The sequence below is a fragment of the Coffea eugenioides genome, chromosome 5, assembly GCF_003713205.1.
Source record: "Coffea eugenioides isolate CCC68of chromosome 5, Ceug_1.0, whole genome shotgun sequence".
Lineage (NCBI taxonomy): Eukaryota > Viridiplantae > Streptophyta > Magnoliopsida > Gentianales > Rubiaceae > Coffea > Coffea eugenioides.
The window spans coordinates 48,832,325-48,851,482 of record NC_040039.1 but is presented as its reverse complement, the minus strand read 5'-3'; the positions used below and the strand labels follow the sequence as shown (position 1 = coordinate 48,851,482).

Sequence of the window (19,158 nt, the reverse complement as noted above, 5' to 3'; positions counted from 1 at the left end):
CAAATAGGCACCAATTTCTACCTTGATATGAACTTGCTACTTTTTTATTTATAGTACTATTGAGAGGACATGTCGGCTGGGGATAGTGGACCCCACGTTTGAATCCCGGTAGAAATCCCTCCCTGTGTTTCACATTCACTCACTTGCCAGCATGTAGCAGCATGTGCCCCAGGAGCTTCATCGCCTCCCCTTTTCCTGTCCATTATCTAAATTTCTGATTAAAGAATTGCAAGAATCATCTTCCAAGAAGACTAATGTACTGAAACAACAAGACTTTCTGATTCCTGTTTCTTTGTTTCTCTGAGTGTGTGCTTTTGTGCGTGAAAAAGTATGGACTCGAGAACCCATCTTGATTATGTTCTGTTTCAGCTTACACCGACTAGAACCAGGTAAAACAGTTGTGCTTTTTCATGCAAATTTGTCCATTTATTTGTGAGAAAACTCGCTTATTTTGATTGGTTTGCTTAATGGTGTAATAAAGGTGTGATCTTGTAATTTTTGCTGGTAACAAGAATGAGAAATTAGCTTCTGGGCTGCTGGAACCATTTCTTTCTCATCTCAAATCTGCAAAAGATCAGATTTCTAAAGGGGGTTATTCCATTACTCTTCGGCCTACGTCCAATAACGCCTCTTGGTTCACTAAAGCCACTCTGGAAAGGTTCCATTTTTATGCTATTGATCAGTTGTTCTGAGATTTTTATGCTGTTAATCAGTTGTTCCATTTTTATGCTATTGATCATGTTGTTCCTTTCAGGTTCGTGAGGTTTGTTAGTACTCCAGAAGTTCTTGAGAGATTCGTGACTATTGAGAGGGAGATCACGCAGATTGAGGACTCAATTCTGTTGAATGAACAAGCAAATGGGCAGATTGATGCTGACGGTAAGATTGATGGACCTACTTTCAAAGATTCTGCCATACACTTTGTGGACTTGGATTGAACTTTAGTATACAGTTCATAATCTCCAATCAGTTATGATAAAGAGAATATGAAATTGCTTGGTTATGAGCTGCAGGCCCCGTGTACATTGGAAATTTCGGAATCTGGTACCATATACATCAAAAGATGTAAAAAGAATTGGTAAAGAGATCAAAACAGTATGTCTTTGGGCTAAAATACGGACCAAAAGAGGAGTTCTCTCTCTCTCTTTCTCCCTCCTTCTTCCTCCTCCTTTAAAAGAGATAGATCTGATTTTCTTTGTTTTCCACTGCCCAAGCACCATGCACTTCTGAAATTGTGGGAAAACTACTTAGTATAGGAGGCTGATTCGACGAACTGTATACTTCAACTTGTTTTTATATCATTAAAAATGCTTCTTGTGCACTACTTTGAGCTTCTCAACAATCACGATGTCATCAGCAGGAAACATGTCCTTGGCTGTTGCGAATACAAAAGGTTCAGCTGCTCAAGCTAAGGTAAATTCGACTATGGTTGATAGGTTTTGTGACACATTTTGCAATTCCTACTTATATTTTCTTAACGAGTGCAATAATTAATTTCATGTTTACTGTTGTCAAGGTCGAGTCGAGTGGAAATGGAGATGCCACACAAGAAGAGAATTCCAAGTAAATATCGGCACCTGGTCATAGTGATCTATTGTGTCTATGAAGTTAAGGTCTCTCCAATTTTTTCTCTCAATAATTGTTTGCTGCTTGTAATTTACAGGGTTCAACTTTTGCGTGCCTTGGAAACTCGGAGGGCTGTACTAAGGAAAGAGCAAGCAATGGCTTATGCTCGTGCTTTGGTAGCAGGATTCGAGATGGATTACATAGATGATCTGATATCATTCAGCGATGCATTTGGAGCTAATCGTTTAAGGTAGGAAAGTGTTTTGTTATGGACCCTCTGGATTGCATCAGCTTTGCCTGTTTAACAAATCATGGATTGACCATAAATTGAAGATGGGAAATACCCTGATTCAGCCTACAGGCTTATCTAAATCATTTTTTCTTGGTGTGATTAGAACTCTCTTTCAGAAACCAATTTTGGTACTTCGAGACTGCTAGTTGTCTCTACTTCTCTTTCCATTTATACTTTTATAACATTAACGAAAGGAAGCCTGACCTCCAGTTGCTTTAGAATCTAGACATTCAAATTTTGAGTTAAAAATTCTGCATTGCCATGAGCAATTTTCTTCTTGTCTCTTGGTTATTAGTGAAACATATTATAAAGATTGTTATCCTGATACTTGAGTAAACTGCAAGACTCTTTCTCATGTTGCAGATCTATTTTGACATGTCCTTTTTTATTCCTTGAACAGGATAACGTTTAAACTGTATCGAGTAAAGTGTTCCCTTCTAGATACAAGAAGCATTTTCTGCTTGATTATTGAACAAAAAAAGTTTCCTCCATAAAATAATTAATTCACAAGTCTCTCTCTCCCTCCTACTCTGAATGACTCTAATATCTGGTTTCATCAGGGAAGCATGTAACAATTTCATGGAATTGTGCAATAAAAAGAGTGACGATAGAATCTGGATGGATGAAGTGGCAGCAATGCAGGCCTTCTCTCCAGAATTTTCTTACTTGGGAACATCTGGAATCATCATTGCTGGTGAAGGTAATGATGGTGGTCTCTCCAGCAGACAACCGAATGGGCAAGTAGATGCACCAGCATCTGACTCAACCACAAGTCCTGGAAGTTTAGAGACTAATCCTGGTAAAGTTGACTCTCCATTTTCCTTGTTACTACTTAAAGAATCTAACTTCTGGGGTCAAAATCAACTTTAGAATGCTGACTGCTGACTGTCTGATGGTTTTGGATAGACGGTTAACTGAAGTTAATTTACTATCCTCTTCCTTCCTTGTATCTCGTTTTCGTTGCTTCTATTTCTGCTCAAAGAAAGTGTAAAACATCTGTCTGTTTTGCAACTTTGACAGCTTACCCCTTTGTTGTCATAGAAATCCATCTTTAATGCATTCTAAGGACCTGTAAAATCATTTATGATATGCCTCTCTATATAGGGTAAGTATTAATAGACCTGAACAGCTTGTAACACACTCTCTTCTTATTCTCCATTTTGATCATGGCAGTTCAACAAGCATGTATACAAAAGCCAGTGCATCAGACACGTAACGCCTTCCTCCCAGTTAGACAATACCTTGAATTTACAGTGTCCAATGACCTAAGAAGTTAGACTGAATCTTAATTTCTGGCTGAAAATGTTATTTAATCTTCCACATATTTGCTTCTCCAATTCTTCTCAACTTCATCCAAAGTGTCTGTCTCTAGATGAGACAGAAGCCACAGAACTATCACAATGTGCTTTTGCAATAAATAGCCACACCTTCAGGGCACTGGCAAAAGAAGTGTTAGTTAAAGCAATAGCATTATCACTTCTGTATCAATTTCAAGCACCATTGAAATATCCTTTTTCTTTTCCTTTGCAAACATTAAAATTTAAATTCATGAACATTATTATTTTTACAGTAACTCAATTTAGTTCTATCCTGTCACCGTCAACCACCAATGATCATCCTGGTATTTGCAGATAATGGCTTGCCAAAAGCAACTTTTGCACAATCATCTCAAGTACCACCATGGGCACAGTACATGCATAATTTTCAAGGTCCTGCATTCCAACAGTTTCCCCCATATCAAGGCTACTTCTATCCCGGAATGCAGGTTCCCCCGTCATATTTTCCAGGAAATGGACCATGGCCTTCAGGTACTGAAGAATCTGGTTTGGGCCATCATGCGGATGATGATCGGAAAAGTAAATCTGTTTCCAAGAACAAGGACAAATTTTCAAATAGAAGAAAAGAGCGTACATCTAAACATAGTGATAGCAATGAGCCTAGTTACTCCAGCTCAGCAAGTGATTCAGAGGACTATGAGGATGATGGAAAAAGGCATTCCTTGGATCAGTTGCCTAAGAAGTCTGGAAAAAGTTCTTCGCGGAAGGTTGTTTTCCGCAACATAAACTACATTACTTCCAAAAGAAGTGGAGAAAGAGAGAGCAATTCTGAAGTTGATTCGTCAGATGAGGATGGATTCATAGATGCTAATTCCCTTAAACAGCAGGTGGATGAAGCTCTTGGATCATTCGATAAACGGCACAAATCAACATCAGGCAAGAACAGAAAACGGGATGGAATCAAAAAACACATCAATGAAACAGATGGTCTTGCTAATAGGGACATTGAAAATATATCCGCAGCCATAACTGACGGAGAAAAGAAAACTCAGGAGTGGGATGTTTTCCAGAGTCTTCTTATGAAGGATGCAGACTCAGATTCAAGAGCGATTGACACTAGCCAAAGCACCGGAGAATATCACGAGTATATGACCAACAAGTTCTCAGGGGGACAAAAATTTTCGTCCTTTAGTGTGGAAGCAGAGGATGTGCCAAGAAATCGTGGTATTGCAACAGATGCTTTTCTGTTGGGAAAAAGGTCTGTAGCTGATGAGGGTATACCAAATATGGCAAATTTTGATGCTGGGGAAAATGTCCGTGCTGTAGTAAAGAGAGGAACTGCAGATGAGGAATTATTACTGTCACAGAGATTTGTAGGTTCAGAAGCACATCGCCAAGCTACTTTGTCTGACTGGGGAACTGAATCATCCATCATGAAGAGCCAAAGAGAAGAAAACTGGTTTGTTGGCAATCGACCAGATATATCTGGAGATCACGCGATGTTTAATGGTCAAAATACTCCTGCCTACGGTGTTGAGCCTTTGCAGATTAAGGAAAGCAATAAAGATGTTCTCGTTGACGACTCATTCATGATTCAAGCTGGGCCAGTTGGTGGGCCATCCATTGACGAACAAAAGACTGATATTTTTCTGGAAGCAGATATAGCTGGTGCACACCAACATGATACTAGCAGACCTGATGATGCACAAGATAAGATCAGAACTAATAATGGTTATGAACCAGATGATCTCTATATGGTGCTTGGACGGCATTCGGTAGCTGAGCAAGTTGCTGCCCCTTGGAATCCAGAGATGGACTACAATGAGAATTCATTAGCTGAAGCTGTGAAACAACAGTCTGATGTTGAAACAAACGATTCTATTGATGTTAAGAAGCTCCAAAATGTTAAATCAACTAACACCACTGCTGGTAAGTCTCAAGTCAAGTCTAAAACCACAGCTGGATTACTAAGTAGGAGCAGATCGGAATTGTTATCAAAATCTGGGAACACTCCTTCCAGAAGCAAAACAATGGTTCACAGGAGCAAAACTGATCAGGTAAACATCAAACCTTATTAGTCCATGGAAATCACATAGAACAAGAGTTACGACTACCTTTTGATATGCAGTACCTGTAATTTGTAATCACAAGTATAAAGAGTCTTTTCCTTGGCATTAGCTCATCTCCTTGCACATTGAAGTTAGTATAGGGTTGTAAAATGACTTGTTTGGGCTCATTAGACTATATCCAAAAGTGTTTTACTCATTTAATCTATTTTACGCATTTGTATGATTCACACCACTTTCTTCGATGTCCTCTTACCTTCTCTGCATCTCGTTGGCAGGAAGAAGAGAATAGAAAGAAGATGGAAGAATTACGCATTCAGCGCCAAAAACGAATTGCTGAAAGAAGTGCCACCAAGGCGTCCCCTGCAGTAACTTCAAGGATGACCACAAAGGAGAACAAGAAAGCCACATTGTCTGCAAATAATGGGGAGACTAAGGTGCAGGCTTCAACTCAGGAGACAACAAAATTACACAAGCCTGTTTTCAGGAGTTCCACGATAGATCGCCTATCTGCTGCTCGGACAAGTGATCTGCGGTCATCAAGTGAATCAAAAGCAGGCCAAACTAAAAAAGCAACGATGAAGGACAGTGGACCTCAGAACAAGAAGGTAAATCAAGAAAAGTTGATATTCTCAGATAAGAAAACTGGTGCAAAGGATTCCAATAAATATTCTTCTATTTCTGATGCTCCTGGAAGTGATGATATGGCAGCAGTGAAATCATTGCAAAACAAGCAAAGCAGGCCGAAAGCTACACCAGGTGGTTTGCGCGAGGAAGCTGAAGATATTAAGGAGTTGCACAGTATTTCTTCAATTGATAAAACTGAAAGAGAAAGAGACTTGCCAGTGCCGATTGAAAATCATTCTGCTCAAACAGAACCCTTGAGTGTTAATGTTGAGGATACAACCAAGGCATCTCTGGTGACCAACGATTATACTGGATCAAAGCCTGAAATGAGCGGTTATGAACTACCTTCCACTGCTTCAGACGTTATTGAGGATATTATGGTGAGTGAAAATTTTCCTGTCTTGCCCAAGGTTTCTGTGTCTGAAGTCTCAACCCCACCACAGAAATGTGACACAAGCCCTGAATACCACAGCCGTAAAAAGTGGAACAATGGTGAAACCTCCCCTAAAATCTCCAAGGGATTCAGAAAGCTTCTATTGTTTGGTCGGAAAAGCTGAAAGCCTCCCGGAATTGTTCCGACCGTACGCTAGTCCAAATTCTTTTATTTGATTTGTGAAGCAGTTGATTATTAATTGAAATTTTTGTGTGCCAGGTAGATAAAGAAATGAAATGATTTCGATTCAATAAGGCCTTGGGTTTTGTTGCCAAATGAATATACATCTAAACAGGTTATCTACAATTCCTATAGAAGAAATGTAAGAGAGTATTCTTTGTTTCACGTGTCCAATAAATTTGAATTGGTATAATATTCTTTGTGAAATGTTGCCAATATGATCTTGTAGCATTCTCAATAGCACTGTAAACTCTCTCCGTTTGTGTGTGAAAATGTATTTATTCCTTTACTTCTGAATCTCGCTAGGATTATCTCATGTAATATAAGCTTTCTTTATATTGTTCAAAAAGGTACTTGTGTTCATCTTCTTTAACTGTGGTATTATGTACATTGCTGTTGTATAGAATGTTTTGCATTTGAAAATTCCAGCACCATTCAAAATTCAGATGTAAAACCAAGGGGATAAAGAAATAGTGACTCGAATTACTTTTGAATGCATTTTGGTATCTAGACTTCAATACTGCAAAATGAAGTCCTGCAAGAGCTTACCACAAACTTCCGTGTGTCTAAAAACTGACACTAACATGAAGCTTCTGTACTAGAGAATCAAAAGGGCGCAGCTATGACTGGTGAACTGTCAATTAACACTTAGGCAGCAAGAGCAAGATCAATTTTTCCACCTCAACTACTTATAAGGTACTTATTTATTTGAAATTTTCCGCATGTACTCTTTCTTTAGATTCCCAAACTGGACTACCAAATCATCATAGTCAGGAAGCTTTGGATGTACATGGGCAATAGGAGATCTGGGAATTTCTTTTGTTTCCTTGACGTGACATTCAGCCTTGATATCTTTGTCATTGTGTAAACATTGACCCCCGATGACTTCTTCATGTTGAGAAGTGTTCGTGGCAATTGCGGTATCATATCTTGCATCTACTGAATCTGGCTTGATCAAGTGATCACACTTTTTATCAGCGGCATTCGTGTTGGAAGATCTCTTAAAGCTGTTGGAGGAGTCCAAAGTAGTGTATTCACTCCCAGTCATAATATCTTCCCCTTGCATATGTAGCTTTTCCCTGTCATGGAAACAGAGTGGGGCTGCCTCTATTTCAATCGGTTTTCCGTCTGATCTAATACTTTCCAAGGAATCGTCATCACTCTTCTCTTTGAATGTAACTGTATTAGCTGCTTTAGAGGCTACATAACCTGCAGTACCATCTGAACTATCAGGAAAATTACTCCAAAAGGTTACCATATCCTTGCAATCTTGCAAGGCAAATTTCGGTCCAATGTCAGGCAGCATTTCCTCGAACTTTTTGGGTCGAGTTTGATCTTTAATGCCATTATTACCATCATTTGAGAGAGGTCCAGTATCCTGCTTGTACTCTCTTGCTATGTCATTTATTAATTGGATCTTCACATCTTCTGCTACTGACTTAACAACGAGACTGTGCTTTATTAAAGAGTTCACGGTGTTTCCTGGCAGAAGCTCGACATTGGCTCTCTCAAATTTCGGACCAAGAAGTCCTTTGAAAAGATATCTTAATGAATGCAGCTCTGGCAGTTCACCACATCTTGAAGCAGCAAATATCAAGCTTGATATTGCTTCACAAACATCAACAGGCAGCTTTCTGCGGCAGTAAGTTGACAGAGAAAACAGTCCAACTATAAAAATGATTGCAATGCTCAATTAAATCTCTATAAGATGCTGGAATGAACAAGACCGAAATCAAAATTAGCTTACCCGTCAGGTCTAATATCCTTGAGGTTTTTGACAACACAATCACAAAACTTGTCAACTTGATCATAAGCTGATAACTTAAGCTCGTCCTTGTGAAGCTGCACAGTCTATATCACTGAGTAAAAGTTAATGCAAAGAAAACTTCACGTTACCAAAAGGGAATATCAAGAGCTATGATTACCCTGGATAAAGCAGCCTTATGCTGGCCATTTTGGAGAAGTTCAGCAATATCAGCACGCAGCTGCCTCATCATGGCATTCCTCCTGTTCTTTTGGATTGCTAAGCTTTGCCTCAGTTCCTTGATCAGTTTTTTGCTGTGGTAAAACAAGAATGCGGTTCGAATGGTGTCACCACAACTCAAAACTCTTAAACCCCATAGACTCAGTATTCATCTTAGATTTTGGAAATTGGGAAGGAGAAAATTTTTTATTGAAATGCAACAAATAAAAATTAAAATAAAAAAATTTCTTAGGTGGCTATATTGTCATAGTATAAAATAAGGAGGGCTTCCCTAGAAGAAGTTACGAAAGATTCTAAATTAGTTGCAGACCTTTTCGTCTTAGATACACTTGGCCCAATGGGCCTGTTGGATTTTCCCACCTTTACTACCCAGATGCATGTTGAAATTTTAATAAGAGGATAAACAAGTAAATAATTTGTCGGTCAAAGCCTTGGCATGCAAGTAAAATGGCTTAAAAGCGGGTATTAGCCTGTTGAACTTCCTTTCATATGCTTCGCTTTTTTCTACAGCAAAATGGAAGAAAACTTGATGATATAGACCCAAAATTGCAAAGAACAAAGGCATTAACCTTTAGCATTCTCATATAAATTACAAATTCTTACTGTGAATATATCGCAGTAAATTATCACAAAAAATATAGGCCTTGTTTAGCAAGCAAATTTTTGATCAAGTTTGTCTGCTACAAGTTTTTTAACAACTTTAACAACAGTAATCTTAAAAAACTTCTCAAAGTTTTTAAATTATACACTTCAAAATATTCTAAATTTTACGCACTTCAAAAAATTTTTCTGCAACTTCTATAATAAGTCACAGTAAAATTTTAGACAAACACCCAAAAAACTCACTTGCCAAACGAGGCCATGATGTCCAGTAAAGAACTGTAAATGAATACATCAGGGTAGCGAATATCAAACAAAAAGGCAACATTAACTCAAGTAAATCAAGTTCTTTCCCTCAAAAAGTACTATTTGCATGTGATCGAAATGCTTTTTTCGATCTCAATAATATCAACAGACCAGTGTTAACAGTATATAATTGCAAAAAATGTGTTCTGAAGTGCGTATATAAGAAAGTATATAGAATAATAATGGTGAGAAAAATAAATTGATCAGCAAGGAAAAAAAACAATGAAACACAAGCTGAGGCATGACTATTGCGTACCACTTGGATGCTTTTCTCCATCTTGAGCCTTTGATCACCTCAAAAATTGCGCAAAACGCTTTGAATCCCATCTTCGCTTAGTAGACCTGGGAACGCAATTTAAACAGTGGCATATAGATGAAGAAGAAGAGGGGAAGAGGGAACAAAATTTCATGGAACAAACAATAAAGTCATGATACTGTGCTATAAAATCTTCTTGCAATAGATAGTCATATAGTAAGAGGCCAAAGAAACTATTCGTGATTAGATTTATATAACCAGCTGCCCCGTATTTATTTATGGAGAGTCTTTCCATGCTAGAAATATTACCCCTACGTACGCAAAATCTTGATCAAATGTAGAAACTGTATCTCTACATTCCTTTTAGGCCTCTTGAATTTCCTTGGTGATATTATTCTCTTCCACTACAACCAATATGTGCTCATAATTCTCGGGTGAAGGATCACTGGGCATTAAGCATGTTGGACTTTTGGTTGTGCAGCTGGTACTCAAATTATTAGGTGTTTTAGAAATTAAAACCTAAAGTTTTTAGTTGAGTGTCATTCACGTTGTCCTATATGGAAATACTCCATTTGGTTGTTTTCTGCTGTTCCATTTAAGATTTAGGCCTTGTTCTCGCTTGCTTTGATATGTTTTGCAAATTATGATGATTATAGAATATAATCAGAATCAGCAAAAACTAATCTTTGATTGACTATGAATTTTAGTTTTTTTAGTTATTAAAGAGTCTATAATCTGAATCGAAAGTAAGTGAGAATATCACAAAAATAATTATTCAAAATCAAAATCTATAATCAATTAAAATAATCAACCGAGGAAAGGTTGTTAGTTGATAAAAAATTTTTAAAAAAAAATCTAAAGATTTCTGTTACTCCCATGAGCAAGTTTTGATCTGATGGATATTAGCCCACTAGTTATAAGACCACATGTGTCCCAATGCCAAACCACAAAGCATCGCCCCTCAAAGGCCCATACCTACAAGACATCCTAAGCCCATTAAAGTCCCAGCCCATTTTAACACAAAGCAAAGGGAACGTCTGGATTCAAATGTTTGCTTTCAACCCGGCCCAAACAGAGGAAAAAAAAAATTATGAGGACCAGTGTGCGTGTAATCATTTTGTACTTGAATGGATAGGGATGTACGCTAGACAGGACTCTTCACGAACACAAGCACAGGTGCATATCTATACTTGTACCTGTGCACACACCTAAGAGTCTAAGACTTTGTTCTCATGAGTTTTGATTTTCTCCACTTGTATCGTTTGAAAATTCAATGTCATTTAATAAATTAGGATGTTTAATTTTTAGGTATCAAATGCAATTAAATAATTAAGATTTAAATATATTAAATTTAAGTGTTGAATTAATCTATCAAATAAAAGATTTTAAACATTGAATCTCATACTTATAAATCAAGCGACTAGTGCATCAAGCATTATAAATTCTTAATTTCAAATCCTCTGACAAGCGGCCCATTAACCAAGTTATAAGCATATTTGCATTAGTTGTAACTGTAAATTTTGATGATTAATGTGGGCAAACAAAGGCCTCAGGGTACTTAGAAAACCAGATTAGATTATTTCAAAAAATAAAAACCAAATTAGAAAAGGCCATGGATTGAAGCGGCTACTACAGCGTATGACATTCGTGCAGAGAGTTTAGACGGGGTTTGTATTTTGTGCTGCTTAGAAGGCCACCGACAGGAAGAGTATGCTTCGTTGTCAACCGCTGCCACGTGGCTCCATCAACGAGCAGATCATGTGATCCAACGTACACCGCACCGCTACATCAGCCGTCAGATCCCCATTTATCTTTCACAAAAAGTTTTGCGTCACCGACACGCAATATCTGTCACAATCATCCCCGCCAATTACAGTTACTACTCGGTGGAGCAGTAACCGTCGGACCGAAGCAACTCATTTTCCACCACTCGTAGATCTTGTACGCACCCAAAATATAAGTAAATAAATTAAAATTATCAGGGAGAATTTTGGCTGTCTGTTTTTGGTGGTCAGTAGCTATAGATGGTGGCTGGCGAACTGTTGGGTTGTCATTAGTTTTTGGTAAAAAGTCTCTCTCCTTCTGTAAGATAAATATTTTAGTAGTTGGTTTCTCTTCTTCTTGATTACTCAAATATTGAATTTTGTTGTATATTTAGTAGCCAGGTACGTAACGGGGGAGCTGTACATTGAGAGAAAAAGAGTGAGGAGGAGATCTGGAGAGTGTGAACTGAAGAAGCCTTACTCCGATGGCTTCAAAATTGTTGATGGTTACTATCTTCATATTTGATCTGATTGCTTTTGGTTTGGCTGTTGCTGCTGAGCAAAGAAGAAGCACTGTAAGTTGTGATTGTTTGTGGACCTTCTACCTTTTTTTTTTGAGTCCACATTGCCCATTTTGCAATGCAAAAAGTAACAAAGATCTGAACTTTGCAAATATTGATCCGAAGAAAAATGGCTACGAGCAATGTTTATTCACTTGAACTGATGGAGACTGGAACGGAACGCTGTTTATTCACTTGAATGTGGTAGCTCATATGTTACGAATCAGATTGTTGCTGAGTTTGATTTACTTTGTAATTACTGCATAGTAGGGACTTTCCACCTCTTGGATTTGTTTGATAGGTTTAATTAATATCAAGAAATATAAGAGTTGTGTGAAGTATCAAGTACATGTCTAGATTCGGAGTGGCTTCGAAGTCTAAGTGGTAAGTTATCTACCATTTTGATCATTTGATTCATCCTGTTTATCACATAATCAAGATCCAGATATTGAGATTGGAATGGTCTATGATGCCTGCAGAACTATATCATACTCTGTGCAGCCATTCAAACTTTAGCAGTTCCGCTTTGTTCATGATAATTGAGAAACTGGATGCAAAAGATATATCATGTTGCGTCGGACTTCTTGTCAAGGTTCACAGAAACCAATCACTAGAAGACGATGCTTTGCACAGAAAAGTCAGCTTAATTTGCCCTGTTAAATACCATTGTCTGACCTACACATGCACATCATCTCAAGATTCCTTCTCTGAAATTCAGCCAGTCTCTACTTTGACTTGTTTCATCTGTAAATGCTTACATATTACTTCCACAATTATTTCTAGCGAGTAGTAGTTTGAAATCTAGTAGATGTGTTGCCATAATCCGACTCCCACTGCTGGCGCGTTGTACATGCATGCTTTAGATTGTTGCTTCTGTACACCTGATCTATTGGAATCACCCAATATGCTCCTTTGGGTTCAACCAAAACGTAAGCTGGTGGACATTATCGTTATCGTCTGCTGTTTGAATAGAGTTTATTTTTGCTGCTCGAGATGGATCTTGTTTTGCAGACTTTCGAGTTATTCTGAAAAATGTACTTAATATGCTAAACTTTCATTTGAATTATGAGCTCTTTTCTGTCTTTTTTTCAATAAGCAAGCCCTTACTAATGGTGCTCTAATGTGCTTGTTGGCAGGCCAAAGTTACATCGGATAATGAGAAAGATTATAATTATTGTGTCTATGACTCTGATATCGCAACGGGGTTCGGTGTTGGGGCATTTTTCTTCCTCATGGCTAGTCAAGTGATCATAATGTTGGCAAGCAAATGTTTTTGCTGTGGCAAGGCTCTCAAACCTGGAGGTTCAAGAGCTTGCGCAGTCCTCCTCTTTATTATTCTCTGGTATGTTGCTGCGGAGCTGTTAGCTCCGTTTAATGTAATTGTTATAATCTAATTGGCATGATGAGAAATGCTTTTCTCCATTATCAATACCACTTACAACACAAGTTGGTGTTTGAAAGATTGATGGTTTTATTATCTTCTGCAAAAAATTGCTATGATTCAGGGTGTTCTTCCTGATTGCCGAGGCGTGCTTGCTAGCTGGTTCAGTTAGGAATGCTTATCACACCAAATACAGGACGATCTTTGGTGGTGATGATCCTCCCTCCTGTGAGACAGTTAGGAAGGGAGTTTTTGCCGCAGGAGCAGCTTTCGTATTCTTCACTGGCATAGTTTCCGAGTTCTACTACGTTTCCTTTTCTAACGCCGGAGCCAGCTTTGAACCTTATGGTGGAGAATCTGCTGTGGGCATGGGAGCCTACAAGTAAAGCTTGTTAAGCTGATAGGTGAACTACATCTTGTTGATAGAGAAGTCGTAGTGTGGACTGGAGTCTGTGATTGACTTGTATTTCCCCTTTCTACTTCTATTGATGTCACAGGAGTCTTAATTGAGTTTTTGATTCTTTCATGCCTGTCATTGCAAATATCTTAGATGCATGTATTACAAATGTCTCTATACCATGTATCTAGTGTGAGAGTCTGAGTTGAATTGCAATACATCGAAATCTCGAATTCAAGGTTGGGAGTTCACATTTTAAGTAAGGTGTAATACTTATTAAAGCGGCATTGGATTTTGGCAGCTTTGATCTTTTTACCAATTTCAAGGTGATAAAGAACTGTCCTTAAAGGTGATCCTACTTCAAGAAGGGACGGCTACATTGTTGCCGGCAGGGAACTGTGGGAGTTATTTCCTTAACTTGTCCGTGTAAACGGTAGTTTTTTAGAAGAGTTCTTGCAAAAGCGTTTGAATCCGTATGGATTGGGTGCTTTTAAGGGTTTTTTTTTTTTCAAAAAAATTTGTAGATGTATTCATAGAAAATTTCTGTTTGTATGGTATGTTTTGAGGTACCTTTAAAATTTTGACTTTTTTTTGGAACATTTCTGAAAATTTTAAAATTTATTCTCCTTCCCCCTTCTCCAACCTCGCACCACCCTCCACTCCTCCCCACCCGACACCATCTCTCTGTCGTCGCCCCTCCCTCCCTCTCCTATCGGCCACCTTTCTCCTTCCTTTCTCTCCTTTCCTCTCACCCCTCCCCCCCGAAAAAAACCCCCTCTTTCTGCCTTTTTTCCTCTTTCCCTCTTCCTCCTTTCTCCCTAAGACCAAATCTGGGGAGAAGGAGAAGTGGAGGAGCAAGGTCGGGGGGGGGGGGTGTTGGGAAGAGGGTGCAGAGGAGAGAGGGGTGGTGGGCATCTGATGGGAGGGAGAAGGTGGCGAGAGAGGATGGTGGTGGTGATGGACGAAGAAAATGATGGTGATTTTTTCAAAACACTTTTTCCTGTATTTTTGTTAGGTGCATTGAGGATGTATTGTGAGTAATTTGAAAGTATGTTATTTTAGGCTTGTATTTAGATATACAAAATTTGTTTTTTTTTTCCCCTTAAAACTCCAATCTCTATAGAGCTTTTGTTGGTTTATTTTATTGGCTAAAAGGAGTTTTAAAAAAATTAGTGTTGGGAAAACGATGAATCCTAAAAATAGCATTCACTATTTAAATGAAAAATATTAGTGTTAAAATATTGTTGTACAAAGAGGAATGTGACTGGATTTGTTTTTGACTGTGACTTAAAAGATTTTCCACTGTCTGCTGTAGTCTACAATGAGTGACGACAATGGCAAATCACGCCTCAATTAATATAATCCACAGACCTTATGACTGTCTATGGGTGCCAAATTAATGGTTTGAACTTTACTTCTCTGCATTAGAATTTGAGGGACAAAAAGAATTATTAACCATTAAGCGTGCTGGTGGCATCAAATCTGCACGCCTGGTCGCTGCTTTGACTTTGTGGCCATCATTAACTAGTGTCAGTTCAGTGTTTTGACTTTTAAAAATACCTATTTTATTTGTAGTATTTCTCTAATGACGATTAATTCTCGTCGACGGGGCCCGATTTGGTAAAAAAGGGATTGTTTAAGTGGATCAACACTAGATTGAGCTTCTTTCCACAAATGGCATGCTGTATAATTCTGCTTAAATATTGAAATCGACATTAACTTTGGTTTCATTTTCACTTTGAGCCATGTAATTGATGGCCAGAGAGGCTTAAGCAAAATTTAGATGGATGAAATTTATTAGGGCACTTTCGTTGAGTAACAAAAATTTGTTATTATTTTTGAATTATTATTTATAGTAATTATAATTTTTTGCGTTACAACACACTACACATTATACGATACAGATTACTTAGTTATATGATATACTTCACACCGAAGATTGCAAAAGCAAAGGATCCTCCTCTCATCCTCTACTCCATTTAGCCCCCAAGCGAAACCGGCAGCTGCATGCCTCCTTCGTCATTGAATCCTGATTCCTCAACTTCGTAATCTACCGCCTGGGTAGATTTTTTTGCCTAATGATACTGCCAAGAAAATTTGTAGATACTTACCATCACTGGGCTAGTGAAGTAGACTCCATGTCAAAAGTAATAAATGAACGTAATCTAAAATTATTTATGAATTTTCAGTCTGGATATTCATCTGTTGTAACTTTAGCAAATCAAGTTCAAATAAATAGGACCCGATTAAGCTATTGTTACTCAAAAAATAAAAAAATAAAAAAGGGTAAAAATTTGGTCTTGAATGATGAATTTGCAGTTTAGCGTACATGCCGAGTAAGATTGTTGATCACATTTGTCAGATTTGGTGCTGATTAATCTTTTGTATGCTGAGCATGCCGCTTGTTATTCCTTGAAAAACCAACTTGTCTTAGGTTTGAGAGCATGCCCGGTATACATCAGATGTCGTCAATGGCTTGATATACAACTAACTTGTCTTAGGTTTATGCACGGCAGTTGGGGGTGAAAAGGGCACGAAGCTGGGTGGAATGTTAAAAAAAAAAAAAAAAAATTTGAGATGTCAAGGCACATCTAACTTCTTCTCACTCTCAGTATTAAATTAAAGGATAGAATGTCCCAATGGCCCTCAAATTGTTATGAAATTTAATTTTTGGCCCTCCAATTATTAACTAAGAAGTTTTAGTCTTGTAATTAATTAAAAAAAAATATAACCCTAACAGTTCCATCAATTTGAGTGTTATATCTAATAGAAATAGCATGATGTGTACGTGTTCCAGTAGCCATCTAACTATTAACTGATAAATTTTAGCCCTTCAACTAATTAAAATATATAATCCTAGTTTTTTCTATCAACTTGTGTCGTTATGTCTAATAAAAACATCACTATCAAGATGAAAACGTGCTCGGTTATTCCCTTATAGCGCATGTGGAGACGTTTCTATTCGACATGACAACTCAAACTAACGGAAAAGTTAGGATTATGTTTTAATTCGTTGGAAGGTTAAAACTTATAAGTTAATAGTTAGAGGACCAAAAGTTGAACTTTTTAATAGTTTGAGAACCACTAGAGAATCATGAATTATGTAGTTCAAGTTGATGGAAGGACTAAAATTATACGTTTTAATTAGTTGAGGGCAAAAATTTATCAGTCAATAATTGAAGGGCCAAAATTAAAATTTGTAATAGTTTGAGGGCCATCAGAAATTTTGGCCTAAATTAAAGAATAAGCATCTATCATGCATCTATTATGGCCGTATACTACTATTCTTTTAGCCCCTTGGAAGAGCATAAAGTTTACAAGCATGTCAAGACTGGCTCGTCTAGAACTGGAGGAGTCAGTTAAGTTCTTGATGGCTTGCACTGAGGACAGTTGTGGGAAGCGTTAGCTTCTATTCCAGTGGCGGAAAGATCTGCACAAGTTTGAAAAACAGCGCCATGAGGTGGGTGAGAAAAATCACAATCCACCAGTACTTATAAGGACATTTGTTTTTCCCTGCAAGCAAAGTATATCATATCTCAAAGTCTGCGCCCCTTGAACTCTTTACTCTCATGTAAGGCTTACACACAATGCTTCTGTTTCTCATCTTTCGTCATGATGCTCGAGTCAATTGTGATCAGGCCTTTGTTCACATTCCAGACTTCCAGGCCTTTGCTCTTGAGTCAATTTTTATGCTGCACTGCACCCTGGAAATAGGTTATAATTAATGGAAGACGCCAGCTTGCATGTGGGGGATCATTATGCAGATGATCAATATAATCTGAATTTCAGCAAAAGAGAAGGAAAGAACATGGAACATGGGAAAGAAGTTCACCAAAAGACAGTTACATTGGACAGGCCTCTCAAGAAGATCCGAAGCCCTGCAGCAATATCCAATCATCATCAAACATACCCAAGAACACCCATGTGTTCTCCATCTTCAAGGTTTGTTTTCCCTTTCGCTGTAGACCATGAACCTCAAGCAATTACAAGATCTAGACAAATAGGAGTTACAACTCAATCTCCAGCTGGGTTTCATTCAACATCATCGATACCATCCGAGAATCACCATATGATTTCTTTTGGACCTGAACATGATCATCAGGAGCTTCTTCAGGACTGGAAAGACACCCTAGCTTTGAGTCCTCGAGGAAGATCAGCTACAACAGTGATGATGAATAGATTAGGACTTGTTCTTCCCCATAACCTTCCTGTTTCGCCCCCTAAAATTTACAGGGGCGTTAGGCAACGGCACTGGGGGAAATGGGTAGCGGAGATTCGTCTCCCTCGAAACAGGAAGCGTTTGTGGTTAGGCACATTCGATACCGCAGAAGAAGCTGCTTTGGCTTATGATCGTGAAGCCTTCAGGTTGAGAGGAGAGAATGCGAGACTCAATTTTCCTCATCTTTTCCCTGGCAGCGAAGCAGCATGCCAGATGGAGGCACCAGAAGTCTCAGGTACAAGCTCCCTATCTTCATCTTGCATCGCCACTGAGACCTCTAAACTCAACAAGTTCCAAATGCCCAATAAACAGGGAGTTGTAGTTCCTTCAACCAATGGAAACAAAACTAGCATAATCACGGAGTACACTGAAAAGGGCTTTGAGTACAAAAGCAGTTTTGATGAATCAAGATCAGAGGATATTATTCTCGCTGATAATCAGGCAGGTAGAATAAGTATTCCACCAGAACAAGGTCTTCAGGGTTTTTCTGATCCAATTATGTGGGGGAGGAGCATGACAGAAGTTTTGACCACTGCAATCCAGGGTGGCAGTAGTGGTTTTCCCATTCCAAGTAGTCCAATGTGGGAAAACATTACCATGACAGATTTGCTGCAACAATCTGATGGATATTGCTTGACTGAAAATTCATGCGCCGTTCTTGATGTTCAAATGCCTTCAATCCCTTAAACAAAGGGTAGGTCAGAAAGGCACTAGTTTTTAGTTTTTACCATCGGAGAATACTGTCATAATAGGCATGCACGACAATGTTAATTCTTAACCGAGTAAGTACAGACACACACAAGCAATCCTAGTCTGGTTCTTGAATCCTGATACGTTATATTCAATGTAGTCTCCTGATATATTTGGCTGAATTTGTTTCTCATTAATTTCCCTGAAGTGATTGTTTACATGCTCTTTTTGATGTAGAGGGAGTAATTCTTATTCTTAGCCCATAATCAACTTCCTGCATCCAGATTTTGCTTCACTTTGGCTTCTTTTCCTAGACGATCCATTAATTAATTACACAATCGTTTTAGTCATTCCCTGCATACGTTGTTGCATCAGAAAGACGAATATGATCTTTGTACTTTGTAGACTTGCACTCTTTTGGCTCTTAAAAGTAGGATGTCTCTCGGCCTCAGCATGAATTTCCACTTTTGATCTGTCAGGTAAACTAACCTTTTCTCAACCAGACATATAGCAAATTGAGCTATAATGCTTATCGAATTGAAGCACGCACGGAGTTGGTGG

The 19,158-nt window shown here is 38.3% G+C and overlaps 4 protein-coding genes across 9 annotated transcripts; 3 read left to right on the top strand and 1 right to left on the bottom strand.

The window, feature by feature from the left end:
- Window positions 1–162: 162 nt before the first annotated feature.
- On the top strand, window positions 163–6,606 carry LOC113770256 (COP1-interacting protein 7). Of its 4 annotated transcripts, none has more exons than XM_027314671.1 (10): window positions 163–389; window positions 482–658; window positions 755–879; window positions 1,358–1,413; window positions 1,517–1,563; window positions 1,664–1,816; window positions 2,419–2,657; window positions 3,490–5,192; window positions 5,480–5,809; window positions 5,913–6,003. In XM_027314671.1, the coding sequence occupies exons 1-10, from the start codon at window positions 331–333 to the stop codon at window positions 5,916–5,918; spliced, it is 2,895 nt and encodes a 964-aa protein (XP_027170472.1). In that variant the 5' UTR covers window positions 163–330; the 3' UTR covers window positions 5,919–6,003. The 4 variants fall into 4 exon arrangements, with proteins under 4 accessions (XP_027170472.1, XP_027170473.1, XP_027170471.1 ...); XM_027314672.1 differs by having other exon boundaries at window positions 5,916–6,001; XM_027314670.1 differs by having other exon boundaries at window positions 1,361–1,413; window positions 5,480–6,606.
- A 535-nt stretch (window positions 6,607–7,141) lies between these two features.
- On the bottom strand, window positions 7,142–8,435 carry LOC113771932. Its single transcript, XM_027316479.1, has 3 exons — window positions 8,367–8,435; window positions 8,189–8,283; window positions 7,142–8,075 (listed from the first exon to the last, which is right to left on the bottom strand). The coding sequence occupies exons 1-3, from the start codon at window positions 8,433–8,435 to the stop codon at window positions 7,142–7,144; spliced, it is 1,098 nt and encodes a 365-aa protein (XP_027172280.1).
- A 3,030-nt stretch (window positions 8,436–11,465) lies between these two features.
- On the top strand, window positions 11,466–13,947 carry LOC113770107. 3 transcript variants are annotated; one of them, XM_027314470.1, is made up of 4 exons: window positions 11,466–11,650; window positions 11,749–11,925; window positions 13,047–13,252; window positions 13,416–13,947. In XM_027314470.1, the coding sequence occupies exons 2-4, from the start codon at window positions 11,836–11,838 to the stop codon at window positions 13,675–13,677; spliced, it is 558 nt and encodes a 185-aa protein (XP_027170271.1). In that variant the 5' UTR covers window positions 11,466–11,650; window positions 11,749–11,835; the 3' UTR covers window positions 13,678–13,947. The 3 variants fall into 3 exon arrangements, with proteins under 3 accessions (XP_027170271.1, XP_027170269.1, XP_027170270.1); XM_027314468.1 differs by having other exon boundaries at window positions 11,746–11,925; XM_027314469.1 differs by lacking the exon at window positions 11,466–11,650 and having other exon boundaries at window positions 11,669–11,925.
- Window positions 13,948–17,412: 3,465 nt separating this feature from the next.
- Window positions 17,413–18,594, top strand: LOC113771931 (ethylene-responsive transcription factor ERF054-like). Its single transcript, XM_027316477.1, has one exon. The coding sequence runs from the start codon at window positions 17,413–17,415 to the stop codon at window positions 18,592–18,594; it is 1,182 nt and encodes a 393-aa protein (XP_027172278.1).
- The last annotated feature ends 564 nt before the right edge of the window (window positions 18,595–19,158 follow it).